The sequence below is a fragment of the Meles meles genome, chromosome 8 (assembly GCF_922984935.1).
Source record: "Meles meles chromosome 8, mMelMel3.1 paternal haplotype, whole genome shotgun sequence".
NCBI classification, from domain to species: Eukaryota; Metazoa; Chordata; class Mammalia; order Carnivora; family Mustelidae; genus Meles; species Meles meles.
In genome coordinates this window covers 113,417,994-113,437,627 of record NC_060073.1, presented here as the reverse complement: position 1 = coordinate 113,437,627, position 19,634 = coordinate 113,417,994, and the positions used below count along the sequence as shown (strand labels likewise).

The window sequence follows — 19,634 nt, the reverse complement described above, 5'->3', positions numbered from 1 at the left end:
TCACCCATTTTCATTCTCTTATATATCACACATGTACTTACTTTTCCTGGATCAGTAGCATTTAGAGTTTGCAATTTCTGTCCCTGGTATAATGGATGATTATGGGCTCTGGAGCCAGACAGTCAGGCATTTGAGCTGGGGCCAAACCAGTTACTAACAGAGTGTGTGTTTCGGGCAAGACTAAAACCCAGTCCCTCCATACAGACAAGGTTAAGCCATATCTAGGTCAAACAGCTTTATAGAGATTCAAAGGAAACCGATGTAAAGTGCTTGGCATTTGGTAAATATCCGTGCTGTCTACAGTGCCCTCCCACCCTTATCACCATCCACTGCAAAATCACTTTGAGAAATTTCTCCATGCTCTGTTCCTTTCAAAGACTATTTCTAGAAAAAGAGACTATGTCTGTGTCTAGAGACTGAGGCTACAGTCTCCATTGCTACTGTAAGAGAGTATCAGGCCAGCATTCTTCTGGCCCCCAGATCTACTGAGGTGTGGAATTCCTACAGAGAATGTGAGACCAGTCTTCATTTTTATGTGTGATGTAACAGAAATATGCAAAAACCCCTTTCATGAACCTTGGTCCCTTAACCATACCAAAGGTAGATAGATATTTATCTATCTATCTATATATATATGAAGAGTCATAATGGGGGAGATGTGAAAAGGTTGGTGAACTATTTCCTGGGAGCTGGGTGTTGCTATGCTGATTTCTACCCCTTCCCTCCTCTGTCTTGGCCAAATGAGGATTGACTTCTATATGGAAAAGCTCTGTGGACAGTTAGATGTATGTGTTGCTGTTGGTGGTGGTGGGGGGAACTCTGTGTATGTAGGTCACATTCTTAGCAAGAAATCTAAAGGACGAATGTCTGACAGCTGTGTTGGTGGCAGATGCAGGGGAGGGCTGCTCAGATGGCGTGAATCTGCATTCCTCGACCTCATTCTGGGCAAGGATCCCTGAGGGTCTCCCGCTGAGTGCTGTGGGCCGCACGGGGAGCTTGTAGCAGGCAGCCACAGAACTGCCCACGGATTCCTTAGAACCTTCCCTTTCAGTGTGCTCCTCCTGACTTCTGATAATGAACAACTCTGTTCCTGAGGATTTTTCTAGAACAGGAGCAGGCCACTCTCCCTGGGGGGCAGTAGGCTTGGTGTGTCAGAGAATTGACCGCTCTGGAGCAGTCGCCAGATGGACTTGAAAAGTGACGTTGTTCATGTCTTTGCAAATACCAGGATTCCCTGTTTCTGAGCTGGGATGATTCTAAGGCACGCATCTGATATTTCCCAAATTTCCTTGTGGGATGAAACTCTAGTGCTAATGGGCTTTGTGTTGTGCTCCTTTCCTGGATGTCTCCTCTTCCCTCATTACCTTAGCCTTCTGGGAGGGCTCTCAGCAACTCGCAGAGAAGTTACTGGCATTCACAGCCTTCCCTCGGTGTCTGTTTCTGGAGGAGCCCAGACTAGGACAAGTGGCACTAGGAGAGGTCCAAGGAAGAATATACCCTTATGATAAGATTCTGGAACTTGCCAACCAGATCACAAAAAGGGCTCTGTTATTGGTGGTGATAAGAGAGGCGATGATAAGCCCTGGCAAGCCGAGCATCACAATTACGAACATTTTCATCTGTGGTGAGCTGGAATGGAAAACAGTCTTCCAGAATATCTCCAGCATTTTTTAGATATGGTGGCAGTGGTAATGATGACTGTGGAATTGGTGTTAATTGTCATGGTGGCCCTGAAGGGAAAAGACCACCTCAGGTCAGCTAACCATCAAATTATTCTCCATGTGAGGCCCAAAGAACCTTTAATTCAGCCTTTACAGAATGCGTATTTCTTGTAGCCATAAGTCAGACCTGTCTGAGTATGAAAGAAGTGGAGTGACAGAGACTTAGCCCTGGCAAGTCTCCTATGCTAAAGTCCAGGGCCTTGGTGGGGGAGGGGCGTGGGTCTGAGACCCGAAATGGGGAGACTGGGGACTGGTGTACTTGAGAACTTTGAATTAACACTTTCTCCTGAATTCCTTTCTCTGAAAATGGCTCCCTTGCCCCTTTGTTACCAGGGAGCAGATTCTCCTTGCCCAGAAATCATGCAGAGACAGACACCTCCTAAGATGATACTTACCTTCTTCAAGGTTTTCCTATACTTGCTTCAGAGATTCTAGGACCGTAACTAGGGTCAAAAGCTTGAAGTCCTGGGGCGCCTGGGTGGCTCAGTGGGTTAAAGCCTCTGCCTTCAGCTCAGGTCAGCTCCCCGCATCGGGCTCTCTGCTTAGCGGGGAGCCTGCTTCCTCCTCCCTGTCTCTCTGCCTGCCTCTCTGCCTACTTGTGATCTCTGTCAAATAAATAAATCTTAAAAAAAAAAAAACCAAAAAACAAAACTTGAAGTCCTGAGAAAATATTTTCCCTGCTCCAGGAGAAAAGAACAAAGGGATCCTTAACAACAGAGCTGCAAGGCTTGGCTAACATGTCCTGGCAGAATCAGGAATATTTTACCTGTACTTTGAGGGTACTGCCCCAACTATGAGGAGTTTAAGGCTGCAGAGATAGAATTTTTTAAAGGCAAGCATTCTCCCGTGACATCAGCTTTAGTGTCCTAGGCAGGACTACTCTCATGGACTCTAATATGCTGCTGGGAGAGTTCGTCCAAGTTTGGAAAATGACAACTTGCAGCGAATGAGATGCCGTTGGTGTGTAAATACCCAGCTCTCTTGCTCCTCATATGGGGAAGTCCTTAGGCGGGTGGTGAACACTCAGTCCCACAATTTTTCCTTAAGATTAAGCAGCTGGAAGTGGAAAGAAATACCAGATTCCTGGGGATGAGGGAACAGTCACCAGTGACAGCTGAGTGAAGGGGCCGTGCAACAGGTCAAGGAGGAAGTTCTCCATCCTGTGTCAACCTGAGCATCCCTCGGCCCCAGGAGTACAGTCATCTTGGGACAGAACAGTCCAAGTGAAACTCTTCTATCCCTTGGCTATTTTTTTCTCCGATGTGACACCAGAGAGATAAGAAACCATCTAGCAATCTAGGGATAGATGGTGAGGGAAAAGGAAGAGATAAACAAGTCTAAGAAATACAGAAGAAGCCAAATATTACTCCTTTTCGTGCCCCTAGGCTTGCAGTCTAAAATAAGCTAAAGTTGTGAAGAAAGAGAAAATATGTGGTTAATTGGTTTTTGAATTTTTATGAGTGTCTGAGAAGATATTCTAATTATTGAATTGACCTTGTATTCTGATTTAAAAGGATTTAAGAACGTCTTTTAACACTTTTATCCAAAAAATTATGGTACCTGTCAAATTTCTACTCAGCAGCCCAGAAATTAGTACAGGGGAGTCTCTAAAGATAACAGTGAAACAAACCAAAACACCAAGTTTCATTTGAGTTCCTCAGATGTGTCTGTTCAGCATGTCCTTTCTACTACATTGTTGCCTTTGTGTTCTTCGGAAACTCTCCAGCTTTTCTTCCCATCTGTTCTGTTACAAAAATAAAAAGCATAGTTGATAGCAACTGACCTAGAGGAAAGGTAACATAGGGTGCGGAAAGAAATCTTAGTTGTCTCATGTTTGTATTTCCTAGCCCATCATCCTTCATGGTTGATAACTCCCAGGCTATTTTAAAGCCATATTGTAACATTGTTTCATTTGTTTTCTTTTGCAAGCATAATATGAATGTATAGACAATGGATAGGAAAAAAAGGAGTATAAGAGGCAAAAGGTTGTTTGGCTTTCTTTCTTGAGTCTCAAATACAGTAATGTTTGCTTCATAAGGAAGAAAGAAACAGGAGGGTTTGAGATGGCCACCCACCATGTGCATAAGTCACTTACCATCACTTTGTTCCCTCAGAATCTTCAAGAGCTCTGAGTGTGCCCAGGAGCAGATCTGTGACCTAAACCAAGTGTTCCTTTCTTGCTGTGTATTTTTGTGTTGTAGAAAACACAGTCCAAAGCTGTAATCAAATATAGTGAGATCACTTCCTCTTTCTTAGCATGAATCTTTGTTCAACATGGAAGGCAACAATTTTTGTTGGAACACTGTATGCTTCATCAAATGCTCTTGATTGATCCCTGAGACCTGATTTTTTAAAAAAATTTGTTATAGATTGACTTATTAGAGAATTCCTGATGGTCTTATTCCATCTCAATCAAATTCAACAACTCTGAGAAAGCAGTAATTGAAATTGTCATAAAATATGCATAGGGCTCAAGATGCCCATCTCTTCCTTTGGACCAATGTTTCCTAACTGTGCAGAGAGAAGTTGTATGTCTAGGGTAGTGGTTCTGAACCGGGGGTGATTTTGTACCCCCATCCCTGTGACAGTTGGCAATGTCTAGAGCTATTTTTGATGGCACCCCAGAGGGGGACACTACTGGCATCCAGTGAGTAGAAGCTGGGGATGCCTCTAAACAAATGCATTAATTTCCTATTGCTGTGTATTTCCTATAGCAGCTTACAACAATGCTCCTTTGTTAATGCACGGTTTTCTATGTCAGAAGTCTGGGAGATTGGGAAGGGTGCTTGACCAAGCCGTCTACTTAGAGTATCATGGGTCTGAAATCAAGGTGTTGGTTAGGTTGGGCTCTTATATGGAAACTCTGGGGGAGAATCCAGTTTTAATCTCATTGATGTTTTTGGCAGAATTCAGTTCCTTGTGGTTTTAAGACTGACGTCCCTATTTCCTTGTTGGCCCACCTGCATTTGTGCATGTCCCTCTCCAACTTCTAGGTCAACAATGGCATGTCAAACTCCCCACAATCCCCCTACCCTGACCTTGTGCTTTGAATCTCTGACTTCTCTTCTGCCACCAGACAGAGAATATTCTTCTTTTAATGGGCTCACCTAATTGGATCAGGCGTGTCTGAAGTATCTCCATAACTGAAGGTCACCCTTTTGGAACTTTAATTACATCTAGCAAAGTTTCTTCACTGCAGCCCTCATTAGCTTTTGATTGAATAATTGGAAGAGGGGGGACCATCTTGAGAATTCTGTTTACCACCACAGTCTATAATGCACAAGACAGTGTCTCACAATAAAGAATTATTCAACCCCAAATGCCAGTACTGAGAAACCCTGGTCTAGATAGACCTTTTTGCACATGGTGCAAATATTTTCAGCTTCTCTTTCTCATGAAGGGCCCCTGAAAGAAGCACTGGCTTTCTGATCCTGATCCCAAACTCTCGTTTTCCAGGAGTTGTTGGTCACAAAGATCTTATGAATTATTTGACACTGGCTGGTCCATCTGGCTTTACCCATTGACTGCTCTAGCCTCATGTCCATTGGTCTGCGCAGTTCACAGTCTTCTGTTCTTGGATGCAAGTGATATTTTATTTACGTATATTGGGAAAATAGACGAATTTTAGTATTTTTTGCTTGTGGCCAGATAATCAGAATATAATCATGCATGTAATTAGAATGCAAGTTCCTGATTACAGAGACTTTTCCTTGGTCACTGACAGCCTGAGAACCTAGTGCAGTTGGTGACATGTGGTAGGGGCACACTGTTGAAGGAATGACTTCTGCAGTCTGGGATAATACAGCAAGACAAACCTTGACTTTTGGTGCAGATACCCATATTTAAATGGGTCTGAGGCTTGATTAGACAATCCTTTATTATGAGGCATAAAGGGATAAAGCGTATGTTTATGTAACTAGAGATTAAAAATATCTTGATAGGTATATAAAGGTGTGTAGGCTCTCAGCCTTTCTACAACCTAGAACAGCCACCTGGTTTAAACTCTTACCTCCATATGAAATCGTATAACTCTCCGGATGGGTCATTCTAGTTTGGATTTGAAACTTTTCAGATCGTGTCACAGGATTTAGATGCTTTGGAATAGAAACCTTCAAAGTTTTTTGTTTTGGGTTTTTTTTTCTGCTGAATACTCCCTAAAGAATTTTGGAAAATCATGGATTCCTCTGGGTAATTGAATTTGACATCTAAAATTTTTTAACCATCATATTTTTTTTTTTAGATTTTATTTATTGATTTGACAGAGAGAGATCACAAGTAGGCAGAGAGGCAGGCAGAGAGAGAGAGGGAAGCAGGCTCCCGGCTGAGCAGAGAGCCCGATGCGGGGCTCGATCCCAGGACCCTGAGATCATGACCTGAGCCGAAGGCAGCGGCTTAACCCACTGAGCCACCCAGGTGCCCTAACCATCATATTTGTAAGGAATTAATTTCTGGCATTTCCCATATCATGTATATACTTTAAATATATATTCCAGAACATCAGGTTGATAGATTTAGTTCATTCAGTTTGTATAATATGACTTCCATATGATCTATCAGATAAATGCAGCTCAAATTGTTAAAATAGACAAATGAGGTTTACTTCTTGTGCAAAAAGTCTGGATTCATTTTTCAATTTAAATAAACTGGGATCTTTGTATGCCTATGACAACTTCTCACTTCTAAATTCTCATTCTAAGGTAAATCAATATACGGAGAGACAGAAGAGCCTTAGAATGAGTCTGTCACCTGGATGACATAAGGCATTGCCCCGTCAATATTTCTTACAGATGATCTTTATGCTTTGCTGTCACCTTATCAGGAATTATACAACCTCTTGTTATTCCTTAGTTTTTCTACCCTAAGTAATGCATGGTTGGTGAGGACTGGCGAATGTAAAGTTGGAGTATTGACAAAGAATAAGTTTTAACCTTAGATAGAAACATTTTAGGGAAAAGGACACATAGAGGTTGTGGATTTGGGAAATGATTCCTTGAAAGTTATACATACCCATTTACTCCTGGAAAAAAATCTTAATGTGCTCTCAGAGATCTGAGTCCCCCATTTTGGAAACTGCTGGCTTTGATGACAGTCTTCTGTGTGATTAGAAAGGGCTTTCCAATACTGAAGTAGTGAATTGAAATATGCTTTCTACCCTTTATCTGTTCTACTATATTTCAGCTCTCTCATAAGTACCTAGAGTAGGATAAATTCATCTTCTGTTGATGATGCTCCAAACATTTGAAGATTCTCTCCTGCATCCCTAATGTCTTTCTATCTCTAAGATTCATATTCTTAGCTCCTAGAATTGTTCATTGTCTGTTACTGTTTTCAGTCCCTTTACCCTTATAGTTATCCTCAAACTTATCATAAAGGATCCTCAAACTTAACAAAAATTACCTGGATTTTGATGTCCAGAACAGTATAATGCTTCTACTGTCAGGGATAAAATATTAAATGTAGTAATTTTCTTTATAGCTTAAGGAACTACCATATACTGAATGTTTAGTGTATGCTTAGTGCATAAAATAACACTGCAGAGAAGATACTATTGCTATTATTCTCATTTTGCAGATGAGAAAACTGTCTAGAACTTCAGTCATGACTTTGCTTATTAATTAATTGCTGGCTGGGCCAGCAGTTGATTTAACAGCAACATAACAGCTTACAGAGTGGAGGGATGCAGGGCCCAGGGTCGTCCAGATAGATGATTGGGCAGAATGTCTGGCCCTGAACATCCTCTGACCAGGTCCCTGTAGACCTGTGAGGAGCCTTGCATGTGTCATGCTGCTGTGGTCCAGCATGATGTGCCTAGACAGTCTGGGCCTGGAGGCCTTTCCAGACTGGACTCTGCTCACTCAAGGGAGTGTGTCGAGTGTCTGGTGGACTGCCAGGGGAGGGGAGAGACCCCTAAAATGGGGCTTTGCACATCCCCTCCTCTGTTTCAACCAAACAGCTGTGCTTTCTTTCTTTTTTTTTTTTTTTACTTGTTCATACTTGTAGACAGCAACAGAGATAGAATTGAAACAGGGATAGAATTAGAGATACTGTGTGTGTGTGTGTGAGAGAGACAGAGAGAGTTGGGGGGAGAGAGAGAGAGAAAGAGACCACTAGCTATGAAAAGAATACTAATTTTGGAGCCTGCTTACTTAGTTTTGATATCCATAATATACTTACTATTAAGTGATTAAGTGACCTGGTTATGGTCTTTAGCTACCCTGAGCTTTCGTTTCCTCTCCTGACATATAGCAGGGAGTCACAGGGTTTTGTTGAGCAAATAAGCCAATGAATGAATGAATAAGTAAATAAATAGATAATTTTATGCTTTGGCAAAAGTAACTTTGCAAGGTTAGGTTGAGGATTAATGCTACTGCAGCCCGGCACATAGTAGGTGTTTTGCTGATAATAATAATAGTAATGGCGCTTCTTGTCATTATTGATTTAGTGGTATTTTTCTGGATTGATGTAACAGGTGCATTTATGGTACATCTCTCTATGCTAGATGGAGATCCCTCATCAAAATTGAAAGCAAATCCTGTATGTTGCTGAGTATTTGGAGTGCGCCTAAGTCAAGAGGGCCATTCCTATTAGAAAGGGAAGACACTGGAAATCTCAGAAGCTTCATGGCCCTCCAGTCTTAAAGGTGTGGCTTGAGAAGTTTGGGGGCAAAAACAGCAGCAGCGTGTTGTCTGGGAGAAGTCCTGCCATTGTCCCAGATGTTCCAGAATCATGCAGCAGCTCAGGGAGTTCAGTGCCTGCAGACCCAGAGGTGTGTGTGTGCTACTGTTGGTGCTGTTCCTGGGGCTTGAACTCCACTACCCAGTGACATCAAAGTCTGTGGGCACATTCATTTTCTGAGTAAGAACAAATTATGAACCTATAGCCCATTCTTCTTGAAAGAGAAGAGGAGGTGGGAAGTGTGCCGGGCTCTTGACCTAAAAATTGATGTCTTTACCTAAATCATTTCCAGTTAAATACCATTGTCTTGTGGATCACATTCATCTGCTGTAGACTGTAAATTCTCTAAGGTAAGACCTTGTCTTTCCATAGGTTGAGGAAAATGGTGCAGACACTTTTAGCACTTGTGGTATAACAGATGGTTATCATTTATAACAAAAGAAAAAGAACAATGGCAACCTACTCACACCTAGAAGCTTGGTGTGAAAAAGGAACCCCGTTATATTTATATTTATACTTATATTTATATATGTAGTAATCCCATTACAACATATTTTAAAGGTATGCATGTTTCTCATTAGGAAAACCTGATAACTCATTCTTTCAAGTCTAGAAAACAGACTAGTGAGAGTTAATTCTAATTATGTAAAGATTCTTTGCTTTACCAGACAGTTTTTCTAAAGAGTCTCTTTAAATAGCTGCATCTCTTTTTGGAGTATTCAAAATTGGATTTGCCTTACAAAATGTTGATTAAACTCAACTTTTCAGGAGCAAAGAGATTGTACAAAAATGGGGCATTGCATGTCAAGTGTTATTGGTGAAGTCTCACTTAGTGATCACGAGGCTCACCATTCCGTCCACTGAGCCCATCCGAGTCAGAATGTCCAAATATGGCCAGTGGCTTTCACAGGGCATTGGGGGGTCCTCATTCTAGGCAGGAAAGCTAAGCCAGCATTGGGGTCATTGGCCATCATTAACCATGTGAGTCCTGCAGCCACGGGCATTAATCTGTGCTCTGAAAGATCTTGCATGATTCAGCATGTACTGGTATTAGCTTAAATAGGGATACTTTTTTTTTAAATTGAGACAATTATGAAGAAAAGTCTGATGGCTTTTATTTAAATAAGTGAAAACCAAAATTTGGAAGAGAGATATGCATTTCTTACTTCATATGTAAATTGTGAGCAAGGAGAGGAAAAGGAGAAATTAGAGTAGGACCAGATAGGGACACAGGGTCCAAGGGAACCCCCAGATTACAGACAAACTTTTATTCACTGTGTCATATCCTCTTTTTTATAAAACCCTCGACTTGCAAGCAGTTAGGAAGGTGTCAGTCCTTCCTGCTCTCTCCCAGTTCAGATGGATAGCAAGAAAAAGCACTATTTACTGCACCACTCCATTTTGCAGGTAAATATTGTACAGGCACTAAATTAGACTCAAAGATGGGAAGAAAAGAAGACAGGGAGGGAAAAAGGAAACACATATTTAATAAGACAAGTGAATGCTTCCAAAGATCATACAGTGTCTTTATGTGCTATTCCAAGCTGGTTTCTCCAATAGAAAAATGAGAATACTTCATTTTAAAGTAGCCTACTGTAACGAGATGCACAATTCATACATTTGCAAGGGTCCTAAAGCAAGCGTTGATTCATCTCTGCCTGCATGTAGGTGGGGTGATGCGAATCTTTCAGGAAGTTCTGTCCACTGTGCTGAAAGGCTATTGTTAACACTACAGCAAAGGAACGGGGGATGCTCAGAATTTTCATAGCACACTTTATTTCTCTACTCCTCTCAGTTATTTTCACCTTCCTGCCTTGCGTGTGCTTTGTGTGCTCACAAGTGTCTAGACTTCAAAAGAGAGTGTTTAATATAGGGAGTGGGTCTTGGGCCTGGAGATGAGTGTGTGAATGAGTGGAGGGGAACCACGAGTCAGGTGATGTGAGAGGTAAGTTGAAGGCTCTAGTGGAGAGGGAAACAGTTAATTTGCATTGTTCAATGTTAAATACACGTTCGGGTTTGTATTTCATGTTTTGCTACTTGTGTTCAGAAATGCCCCTCTCACTTCTCATATTCACGCAGTTTCTGTTCAGAACCAGGCCGGCATAGACAGGTTTGCAGAGGAGAGCAATCCTCATCAGCCCAGGGAAAGGAGAGAAAAAAAAAAAATCGAATGTGTACCCTGCGGGGAGATGCCTCTCTAGAGTGTAAAAATGTGTTCCTGGGACCATGTGGAAGAGGGTTGAGGGTGAGGAAGTCAGGGAGCTGAAGCTTCCTCCCTTCCCAGGCTCAGGAGTGCGGAAGGTGGGTCTCGCACTGCTCGGTGCTGGCATAGGTCCTCGCACCCAGCCCCAGGGAGTGGAAGGACCGGGAACTGGGAGTGTGTGGCCGAGCCTCACGCTGCTAGGAGGAGATGTTGGGGTATGCGGGTGAGGTGGGGGCCTGAGGGGTGGCTTGGAGCCCTGGCAGTGGCTGCCTGACGTCACCGGCCTCTCTGGCAATAGGCTGCGAGCTGAGCTCCCCGAAGCGGCGGCGGCGGCAGCAGCGAGGCTTGGTCTCTGGCCCCTTCACTCCGCGCCTTCTGCAGCCGCCACTGCAGCCGCGCGGCGGGGGCTCCCTCCCTGCAGCCAGCTGGTGGCCCCAGGTAAGGGAGGCGGTGCGGCTGAAGGTTCCAGGCTGCCGGGTGGTGGGGCGCGAGTGGGTCGGACATCCGCGGCGGCCTGCGCAGGCACCCCTGGCCATAGCTTCGGCCCCCACCCTGCTCAGACCCGGCTTGCGCGCCTCGTCTGTGCTCCGCAGTGCAACAGTTTGCAGCTGCCTCTTGAGCACGGCAAGGGGGCTCTGCTGTGTGCTGCGGGTCTACCTGCCTCTGGTCCCTGGGAAGAGCCTCGGGCTGGGGTTGGGGAGGCCGAAGGGAAGGTCCGTTCCCCCAAACTTTGCAAACGAAAACCCAGACCCTTCCATTTCCAGTCCCCCTAGAAAGAAGCAGGATACTGCCGAGTGCGGAGCACAGGGAGATGGAGAGAAGGGGGCGTTTGCGGGGATGTGCTTTAGCTGAAAAAGGTGTTTCAGCTGCTTTTCTTTTTCTGATTGGGGGGCGGGGGTACCAGGGAAGAAGACTGTAGAATGGAGGGAGCGTGATCCAGCGCGTCAGCTGTGGTCACGGACAGAGGCGGAGTGGGATGTGGTTGCTGTGGTGCCCCCTTGGGAATGGGACTTCAGGGACCTGAAGCCGGCCAGGGAAGAGGCTTCTGGAGGGGGAGGGAGGAGAAGGCAGTACTGCGTACCCGGAGCCCGCTCGTTCGGCGCTTGGGGGTGGGTGCTGGGGAAGGGTAGGATGCACAGGAAGACACACACTTCGAGGGCGAAGGAAGGAGGCGAGTCGGTGCTCTGGGAAGCGGGGACCGCGCTCCCAGGCGGCTGTGTGTCTGTTGCAATTAGAAAGTTGTGGAGGGCCCAGGAAGGCTGCCTTATCTGCTGAGTAATCTGTCTCTCCGCGGTGCCGGCGCAGACCCCTTCCCCGCGAGTGGCGTGAGCGCGAAAGCTGGCGGCTAGGGTGCGCGGCCAGGGGCGGACGGGTTGGGGTCCCCGGGCTGCGGAGAAGACGGGCAGCGCCCGGCCGAGGCAGTGTGCCCAGAGGGCCGCTTTGCGGTAGTGGCTGATCCTTCCGGTCCTCCGCACTCCCCTGGGCAGCGGCCGGGATCCTAACTAAGCCTGTTCTCTTTGCAGCCTGGTGCCTTGGGAGAGGAAAAGGGCGCGCGGACACGCGTTCCAGGCGGGGCCAGAGAGGATCTCCTGGGCACCGCTCGCTTCCTGGCCGGCTTGCTTGTCCGCGGTTGCTCTCTCAGTCCTTCGCTCGCGCGTGCATCCCCTCCCGCACCAGGGAGTAGTTTTGGGTGGCGTGGGCTCGTCCTCTTCTTTCCTGGTGGGAACGGTTGCCCAAGGGAGGAAGTCTGGTGGGCCCGGCCCCTCCCAGCCCAGCGCCGATGAGTGCCAGGGCGCCCAAAGAGCTGAGGCTGGCGCTGCCGCCGTGTCTCCTCAACCGGACCTTTGCTTCCCCCAACGCCAGCGGCAGTGGCAACGCGAGTGCCCGTGGCCCGGGCGCAGGCGGCAGTGGTGGCGGCACCTGCATCACGCAGGTGGGACAGCAGCTCTTCCAGTCCTTCTCCTCCACGCTGGTGCTGATTGTCCTGGTCACCCTTATCTTCTGCCTCATCGTGCTGTCCCTCTCCACCTTCCACATCCACAAGCGGAGGATGAAGAAGCGGAAGATGCAGCGGGCGCAGGAGGAGTACGAGCGGGATCACTGCAGCAGCAACCGCGGCGGACGGGGGCTGCCCCCCGCGGGCGGCCAGGCCCCCACCCACGCGAAAGAAACCCGGCTGGAGAGGCAGCCCCGGGACTTGGCCTTCTGCACCCCCTCCAACGCCTCGTCTTCGTCTCCGTCCCCTGGCCTTCCGAGCCAGGGTCCCTGTGCGGCTCCACCTCCCCCGCCGGCCCCCAGTCCGCAGGGAGCACACGCGGCCTCCTCCTGTTTGGACACAGCTGGCGAGGGCCTTTTGCAAACGGTGGTACTGTCCTGATTGTTTAGCCCCCCCTCCTCTCCCCTTCCTCATTTCCAGCATCTTTGCCGTCCTTGCTTTTTCCCCCTCCATCTGTCTTCTTCCACTTTTCTCTGCCCCCCCCTTCTTTCCCTGTCTGCCCTCCCCTTCCTCTGTTCCTCCTCCGCCGAGGCACTGTGCGGCATTTGTAAATACTGGGCGAGGAAAGTCTCGAAGAAGAAATAACGCTGATAATACTTTATTATTAATATTTATAGTAATTATATACTAATAACACAATCCAAGCGCATGACAAATCACCTAATTTCTCATTGTTGATGAAGGATGCGTCTCCCTCTCCACCCTGCACCTTCCCCCCACACACAATAAGGAGAAGAAACCGCACAAGCTACCAAATATTTTTAAAAAGGCGTTGATTCCTGGAGCAAAGGGAGTGGAGGGACCCGGTGTGTTGTACATAGCTCTCAAGTTAAGGTTCAGTTACCTTCTCCCCCTCCCAAGCTTTCACTTTTCTTTCAGCTTCCATCCCTTCCCCATTCCCACCCTCTGCTGGGCTCAGGCAATACTATATTATAAAGAAAATGTCTACATTAAGCACCAGAACTACAAGAGGCCACAGAGACTGTCCCAGAAAAATGTGTGTGACATGTACCCATCTCTGGCCAGCCCTCTTCCTCCGCCCTTAGTTAACCATTCCCTTTCCCAGGACCAGGCATTTAAATTTACTTTTAGAAATGTCCCTCGCTGGTTGAAAATCTTTAAATGAGTTGAAAGAAGAGAAAGAAAGAGACAGGAAAAAATAAAAGAGAGAGAGAAAGAAAGAATGAAAGAACAAAAGAAAAGAAACTCTATGGCTTTAGCTTTCTGCCGGGCTCCCAGCTGAACACCTTTGACTTGGGGCATCTTCAGGATTCAGCAAAGATCCAGCAGCTGTCCAGCCAGGTGTGGTGCTGAACTTGCTTCACCGGACTGGTTACTTTTCTCTGGTTGAGCAGGCAGAGGAGGGGCTGTTTTGGGAAATGACTATTTTAGCTTTTTGTTGGTTTCTTTCTTCTTTTTTCTATAATCGGGTTTGCGTGTACTGTTGGTTTTATTATTAAACATTGCATAAGTTACCTTTTTTGTAAAAAAAAAAAAATTTACTAGGTAATGTACAGTACTGAAAGTGCAGTATCTAACCAACCAGAATGTTTCTGTTTCATTCTTAGAGCAAGTGCACCTTCGTTATATACTTATTTATATTGGTACCAAATACAGAAGCAAACTATAGTTCTGTACTACATCCCCCAAACTGTATAGTCTTGTTCTTCATTTCTAGCTGTTGATACAACGGTCACCACTGGATGAGCAATTCAGTGGTGCAGACCCGGCTTCTGCTGTTTCCAGAAGTGTTCTTTTGTACCTTATTCTGTAGTCGACTGTTATAAAAAGATAACACATATGTTTTCTTTTTTCTTTTGCGAATAACAGAAACAACCACAACAGAAAACAAATAATGGATGTGCAGGAATGCCATCTATTAAAACATGGTTAATATTTAAACAGTGCCTGTAGTCCTGCCTGCATGCAGTTACCCCCTGGAGGTAGATGGGGTGTGTGCTTGCTTGTACTGTATGTGTTTGGGGTGTGAGGCTGGTGGGGATATTGGGCGATTTGGATGACAGGACGTGCAAATTTCAAGGGAAGTTAAACCCAGTAAGTACTTGTAGGATGACAATATTTGAAACCTGTTCAGTTAAAAAATTTTGCCTACATCCGAGGTACAGTGAAGGAAGGGCTCTTTTCTCTTTCTCCGTCTGGCTTACCTGTGTTGGCTGGATACACCAAAAAGACTGAGAGAAAAGCCAAGTGAGAGAGAAGAAGATCGATGTTTTTCTTCTCCCTTCTGATGCCAGACAAGGCCGTCTGTGTTAGAAATGGGGTCCACCTATGGTTATTTCCCACTTTGTTCCCTTTGGACTGATGATAGAAGGGGCCAGAAACATGTTACAGTCTTAATTATATGCAATGGCATCCTTTCTTGGGAACCAATTCTTCGACAGCTGTTTAAATGTTTGGACTGTGTATGAATGTGGATGTTCTACAGAAAGCTCAACCGAAAGAGTTCTTATTAACCTGCAGAGTGTAAGGTGACCGTGCCCCTAAGTGCATCCCTCTTCCAAATAACTAGTAATTCTAGGTTCTCTGTCTTGGTTCCAGGCTTCTGTGCTCTTATGTTGAGAAGAATATTACCTATGAGGTTTTAGGTCAAGTTCTGTCTGCATCTTTTATACAGATAATTTAACAAGCTTAGTTTTAACCACCCATTATATATTCACTCACATCCTTTCCTGAAGCACAGAGGATCATCATTTAAACATGCCATGTTGTAATATTAGGAAGACCAGGTAGAATCTTTGGGTCCACTATATTAAACAATGAACCAGACTCTCTCTCCAGTGCCTTAGTCACTCCCTAGTAATAGGTAAAAGAATGCATTACCTCCCTCAGGCCGCTAGGGAATCCTTTAGTGCATCAGAGCTCTACATTGTACATCAGAATGACTAAGGCACTGTGAAGAAGAAAGTCCATTAATTTTTGTAGCTCACCCTCATCTAGCTGTAGCTCTTTAATACCTTATTACAGAATGACTTTTGGACTTGAAATTTGAATAGAACCAGGGACTCAGAAGGGAGCTTCCTTATTTCCAGTAAGCTCCCCCGAGTGTGTGGATATTACCTTCTTCCCCTTGTTTGGGGGCACTTCTTACAGTGAATAATTTCCCGTTTTACTAAAGCAATAAGATGTTCTGTTGTGAGCAGTGCTGGATGATGATTCCATTTCCTTGGTGCTGAAGCTACTCATACGTTCTTGCCTTATGAATCGCAGTGCATTCAAGGCATGCAATAATAACCCCTTCCAGGGAGAGCCGGTACACTCTAGGGGGTCATTATGAGAGCGTCCTATGTCAGAGTTCCCCAAAGGAATAGAGGACACAGGAGAAAGGAAAGCGTTATATATACCATTTAAAAAAACATCTTGATACCTCTAAACATGGCACACATCCGTAACATGCTCTCTTTGTGCACCTTTAAATCGGTATGCCTTTCTCCATTAACTGACTGTGGCTTAATATTTTTAATAGTGCTCTTTGTAAAGATGATGTAGTTTGTGAGTCAAATTCCATGCTGAGTTTAATATACTCAGAATTCTAAGCTTCTGGTGGTGTCACTTGAGATTTTTTTTATGAGATAGTGAATTACATGAAATTCTAGTAACACCAGTCCCCACACCAAATTATTGCAATAAGCACATATCCAAGCAATTTGCACAGACCCTGTTTAGAACATTGTATCTTATTGAGCTCAGTTGTCAGTCTCAGGAGTTTGGGATGCTACCAACAGGGCATTTCGGATTTCATTTATATGAAACAAAAGGCAATCTGGAAATAGCTGCATTTATTTTAAGGATTTTGTTCACTGTTGTCCCGTCAAATGAATTGCTTCAAATCCCTGCAGCTACAGCTCAACTTCCGCACTTGCTGTTCAGTATTAATAAGGTGGCATGCTTGATTCTTACTGTTTTTAAAAAATGAGAAAATCGGAGTGAGAAAACCATCATGTCAACTGTGTATGGGACTCTGAATCTTAAAGATGTAGATGAATATAATCTTCTTTAGAATTTATATACACCCATAGATATGTATTTATATATGCATACATTTTGTACAAATTTACAATGGACTTTTTGTATTCTCTTTTCTGTCATTGCAAGAACGAGATGGAAACCAAACCATTGTGCCATCCTCTTATCCAGAGAGGATGCTGAGAAGTCAGATATATGCATGTACTTATTTCTCTGGGGTTAAATCCGAATGACTTTCTCTTTCTTTAATGGAAGGGAGAGTCTTGTTTGGCTCGGGGAGTTGGTAATTATATAAGCTTCCTTTCCTAGTTAGTGACTCAAATGTAGCAATGATAATGAATTTGTGACCATACCTATGTGGTTTAAATATCTAGATGGAAAGTAAAAATATCTAGAAGAGCTTTAGGGCTGTCTAGACCACAAAACCTGGATTGTGGTTTGATTTTTTTATTTTCAGCCTATATGTTGTGTGGAGATACAACTTATATCTGCATAGCTTAAAGGTAAAGTGAAAATTTGACCATTATCTGTTTAAGTTTGGAATGTAGTTTTTGGAGAATATGGATAAATTAGCTTTAAAGAAAAACTTTGGCATCGACCCTTTCCACCATTTCTGTCTATATCGATTGAATTAATTAGATAATGGTTAAAATTCCATTTTTTTCCATTGTGTAGACATGTGCTTTAAATGCTTTTCTGTGGGTAACAGTTGAGCAATTGCTAGCTAATATTATGTGGAAGTTGTAGATTAAATTAAAACTAGGAACTTTAATCTGGTCAGGCTCCTCAGGTCCATTCCCCTGTGAATCTGGACTTTGAATCTGAATTTGGAAAACCACTTCTCTGGGCCATCCTTTTTGGAAATTAGTGATTTCGGCTCATAGATGTTGTAGTTCACATTTGAATGAACTGAGCTATCTATAGAGGGGTTGAACTGAACCTTAATCTGACTCTGATTTGGTTTCTGATTTACTTGATAACATTTGAAAAACAGCTTTGATGACTTGACATCAGTACTTACTCATGTCACCAACCAGTTGGTGCCGTGTAGGAAGGCTTAGCTAAGAATAAGAATTTAATTAACTTTAATTGAGGACAGTGTCTTGTCAAGGTAGAAGCAGGGACACTTGTGATTCCATGGGGTTGTTCCCATAGGGGGATTAACAACAACAACGACAAGAGCAACAGAAAAAACTGATGTTTTTGAACTCAAATATATCCAACAAACAGAATGAAACAGATATTAGAATTCATGGAAAATTTGTTTTGCTTTTCTATCAATAAAAGAGTTTTCTTGTTAATTGGCTTTTTGGACACTATTTCCTTCTTGATGTAGAATATAGTAAGATTATAAAATTACTCGTGCCCTTGCCCTCAGATGCTGAAAGAAATTAGTTTTTATTTTTAATTATTACTCATCAGAACTACTTCACTTCAGATCAACTGCATCACAAAACGGGAAGTTTATAAATTTAGTATCACCCAAAAAACTGAGATTAGCAGTCCTTTGAGGCAGAAGCCCCGGCTCTCTAGGTCATACTCTTAGTCTTTCAGATCTCCTCGTTTCCTGCCTTCTCCCATATAATCAGGTATGTGCGGAAAGGATATGGCTGACATGATTTTGTGGCTGTGAGGGAAATGGGAAGCCTCACATTCATCTACATTCTTTGGGTCCTGGCTGAACTCCACTGGGAAGTGGCTGAATAGGACGGCTCTCCGGTCTGAAGTGCTGTTGTCCTTTCTAGCTTTCGTGCTGACTTTCACCACTGAGTCTTAGACCCTGGGCCTTTCTCCCGAATCTCAAGTCATTTTCCGCAGGAGTTTGTATATCCTGCACCCTGCCCCCCATCGGTCCAGCAGGCTCTCACACTTTGTCCTCTTGTAGATATGGGAACTTCTGGATATCCTGCATGCTGTGAGCTACTATTCAGAGGCATGGCACCACCCGCCCTTGCCACCCCAGTTCAGCCAGCCCTGCTCCACATCAGATGGTGCCATGAACTAGGTCTTGCTGCTCCACTCTGGTACATTCCAGAGAGTGGGGTTGCCAGCATGCCCTAAGCCTTGGACTGCTCCAAAATTATGTACCTGTTTATGAAGCAACACCCCTTCTTCTTGTGTGTAGAGAAGCATGAAAACCTTCTGCCTGTCTCACTCCTCTGTCTCATTTTTTTTTCTTGGAATTGCCCCAAACTGCAAGAAGCAAATTTTCCTCTCACTGCTCCTTTTTATCTACCCAAGCTTGCTTCTACCATAGGTGGCATCCCATGTCTGCAGTGGGCTTTGTCTCTTTCCTGATTTCAGCCTTATGACTAGCCTTTAATGGCGGTTAGGGTATAACAGACAGAGAGAGAGAAGCTTATTGATAAGGGATCCTAAATTGGGAGATATTTGACACATATAATACTACATACTAAACCTTTGTATTCCTGAAAGGACATTAATTCATGATTAAGGTCCTACTCTCTCATTTTCCTAAAGGTGAGAGCTTGATTATTATCCTACATTTATCTCTTTGTGAACTTCTACCCAGTCTCTCCACATTTGGATAGATAATCTGGGTACGGATTGCATCTTTTACCTCGTATCACTGTTTGGCCTCCAAGAAGGCACAGCCTCTTCCCAATACTGGTTCATTGCTTTGCCCTACCCACCCCCCCGCCCCCACCCCAGAACTGCAGATTGCATGTTGGAAATGTTTTCCCTGAGCTGGGAAAAACTTCTAGTGGCTGTTGAATTCTGGAGTGGAGATGAATAGCTTTATCTACCAAAAGGTGGCAGGAAGTATGGATTGGTGCCACAGTCTAATCTCTAATCATGGTCTGCTTCATGCCCAGGAGGTAAGTATTTTTTAACCTCAGTTTTTTGGTTCAAGACAGGGGGTGGGTATTTACTCAGCTAGGTCTCTCAGTCTCACGAGCCTGACAGTGGACCTACTCACCGACTTCTTGGCTCTTCCTGGGTCGACTGTTAAACACTAGCTGGGTGTTCTCTTTCTGATTCCTTGCTGAAGTCCAATCTCTTTCCAGTGATTCCTCTCTAAATATGTCCCAGT

General features: G+C 44.4%; 1 protein-coding gene across 3 annotated transcripts; it reads left to right on the top strand.

Moving 5' to 3' along the window:
- The first annotated feature begins 10,542 nt into the window (after nt 1–10,542).
- Nucleotides 10,543–17,880, top strand: C8H11orf87 (chromosome 8 C11orf87 homolog). 3 transcript variants are annotated; one of them, XM_046014319.1, is made up of 2 exons: nt 10,543–10,697; nt 12,123–17,880. In XM_046014319.1, exon 2 carries the CDS (start codon nt 12,380–12,382, stop codon nt 12,974–12,976), a length of 597 nt encoding a protein of 198 aa, XP_045870275.1. In that variant the 5' UTR covers nt 10,543–10,697; nt 12,123–12,379; the 3' UTR covers nt 12,977–17,880. The 3 variants fall into 3 exon arrangements, with proteins under 3 accessions (XP_045870275.1, XP_045870273.1, XP_045870274.1); XM_046014317.1 differs by lacking the exon at nt 10,543–10,697 and adding an exon at nt 10,907–11,037; XM_046014318.1 differs by lacking the exon at nt 10,543–10,697 and adding an exon at nt 11,750–11,949.
- Nucleotides 17,881–19,634: the final 1,754 nt, after the last annotated feature.

Excerpts from the sequence above, each read along its gene's own strand:
- C8H11orf87 (XM_046014319.1), top strand. The coding sequence starts at position 12,380 with ATGAGTGCCAGGGCGCCCAAAGAGCTGAGGCTGGCGCTGCCGCCGTGT.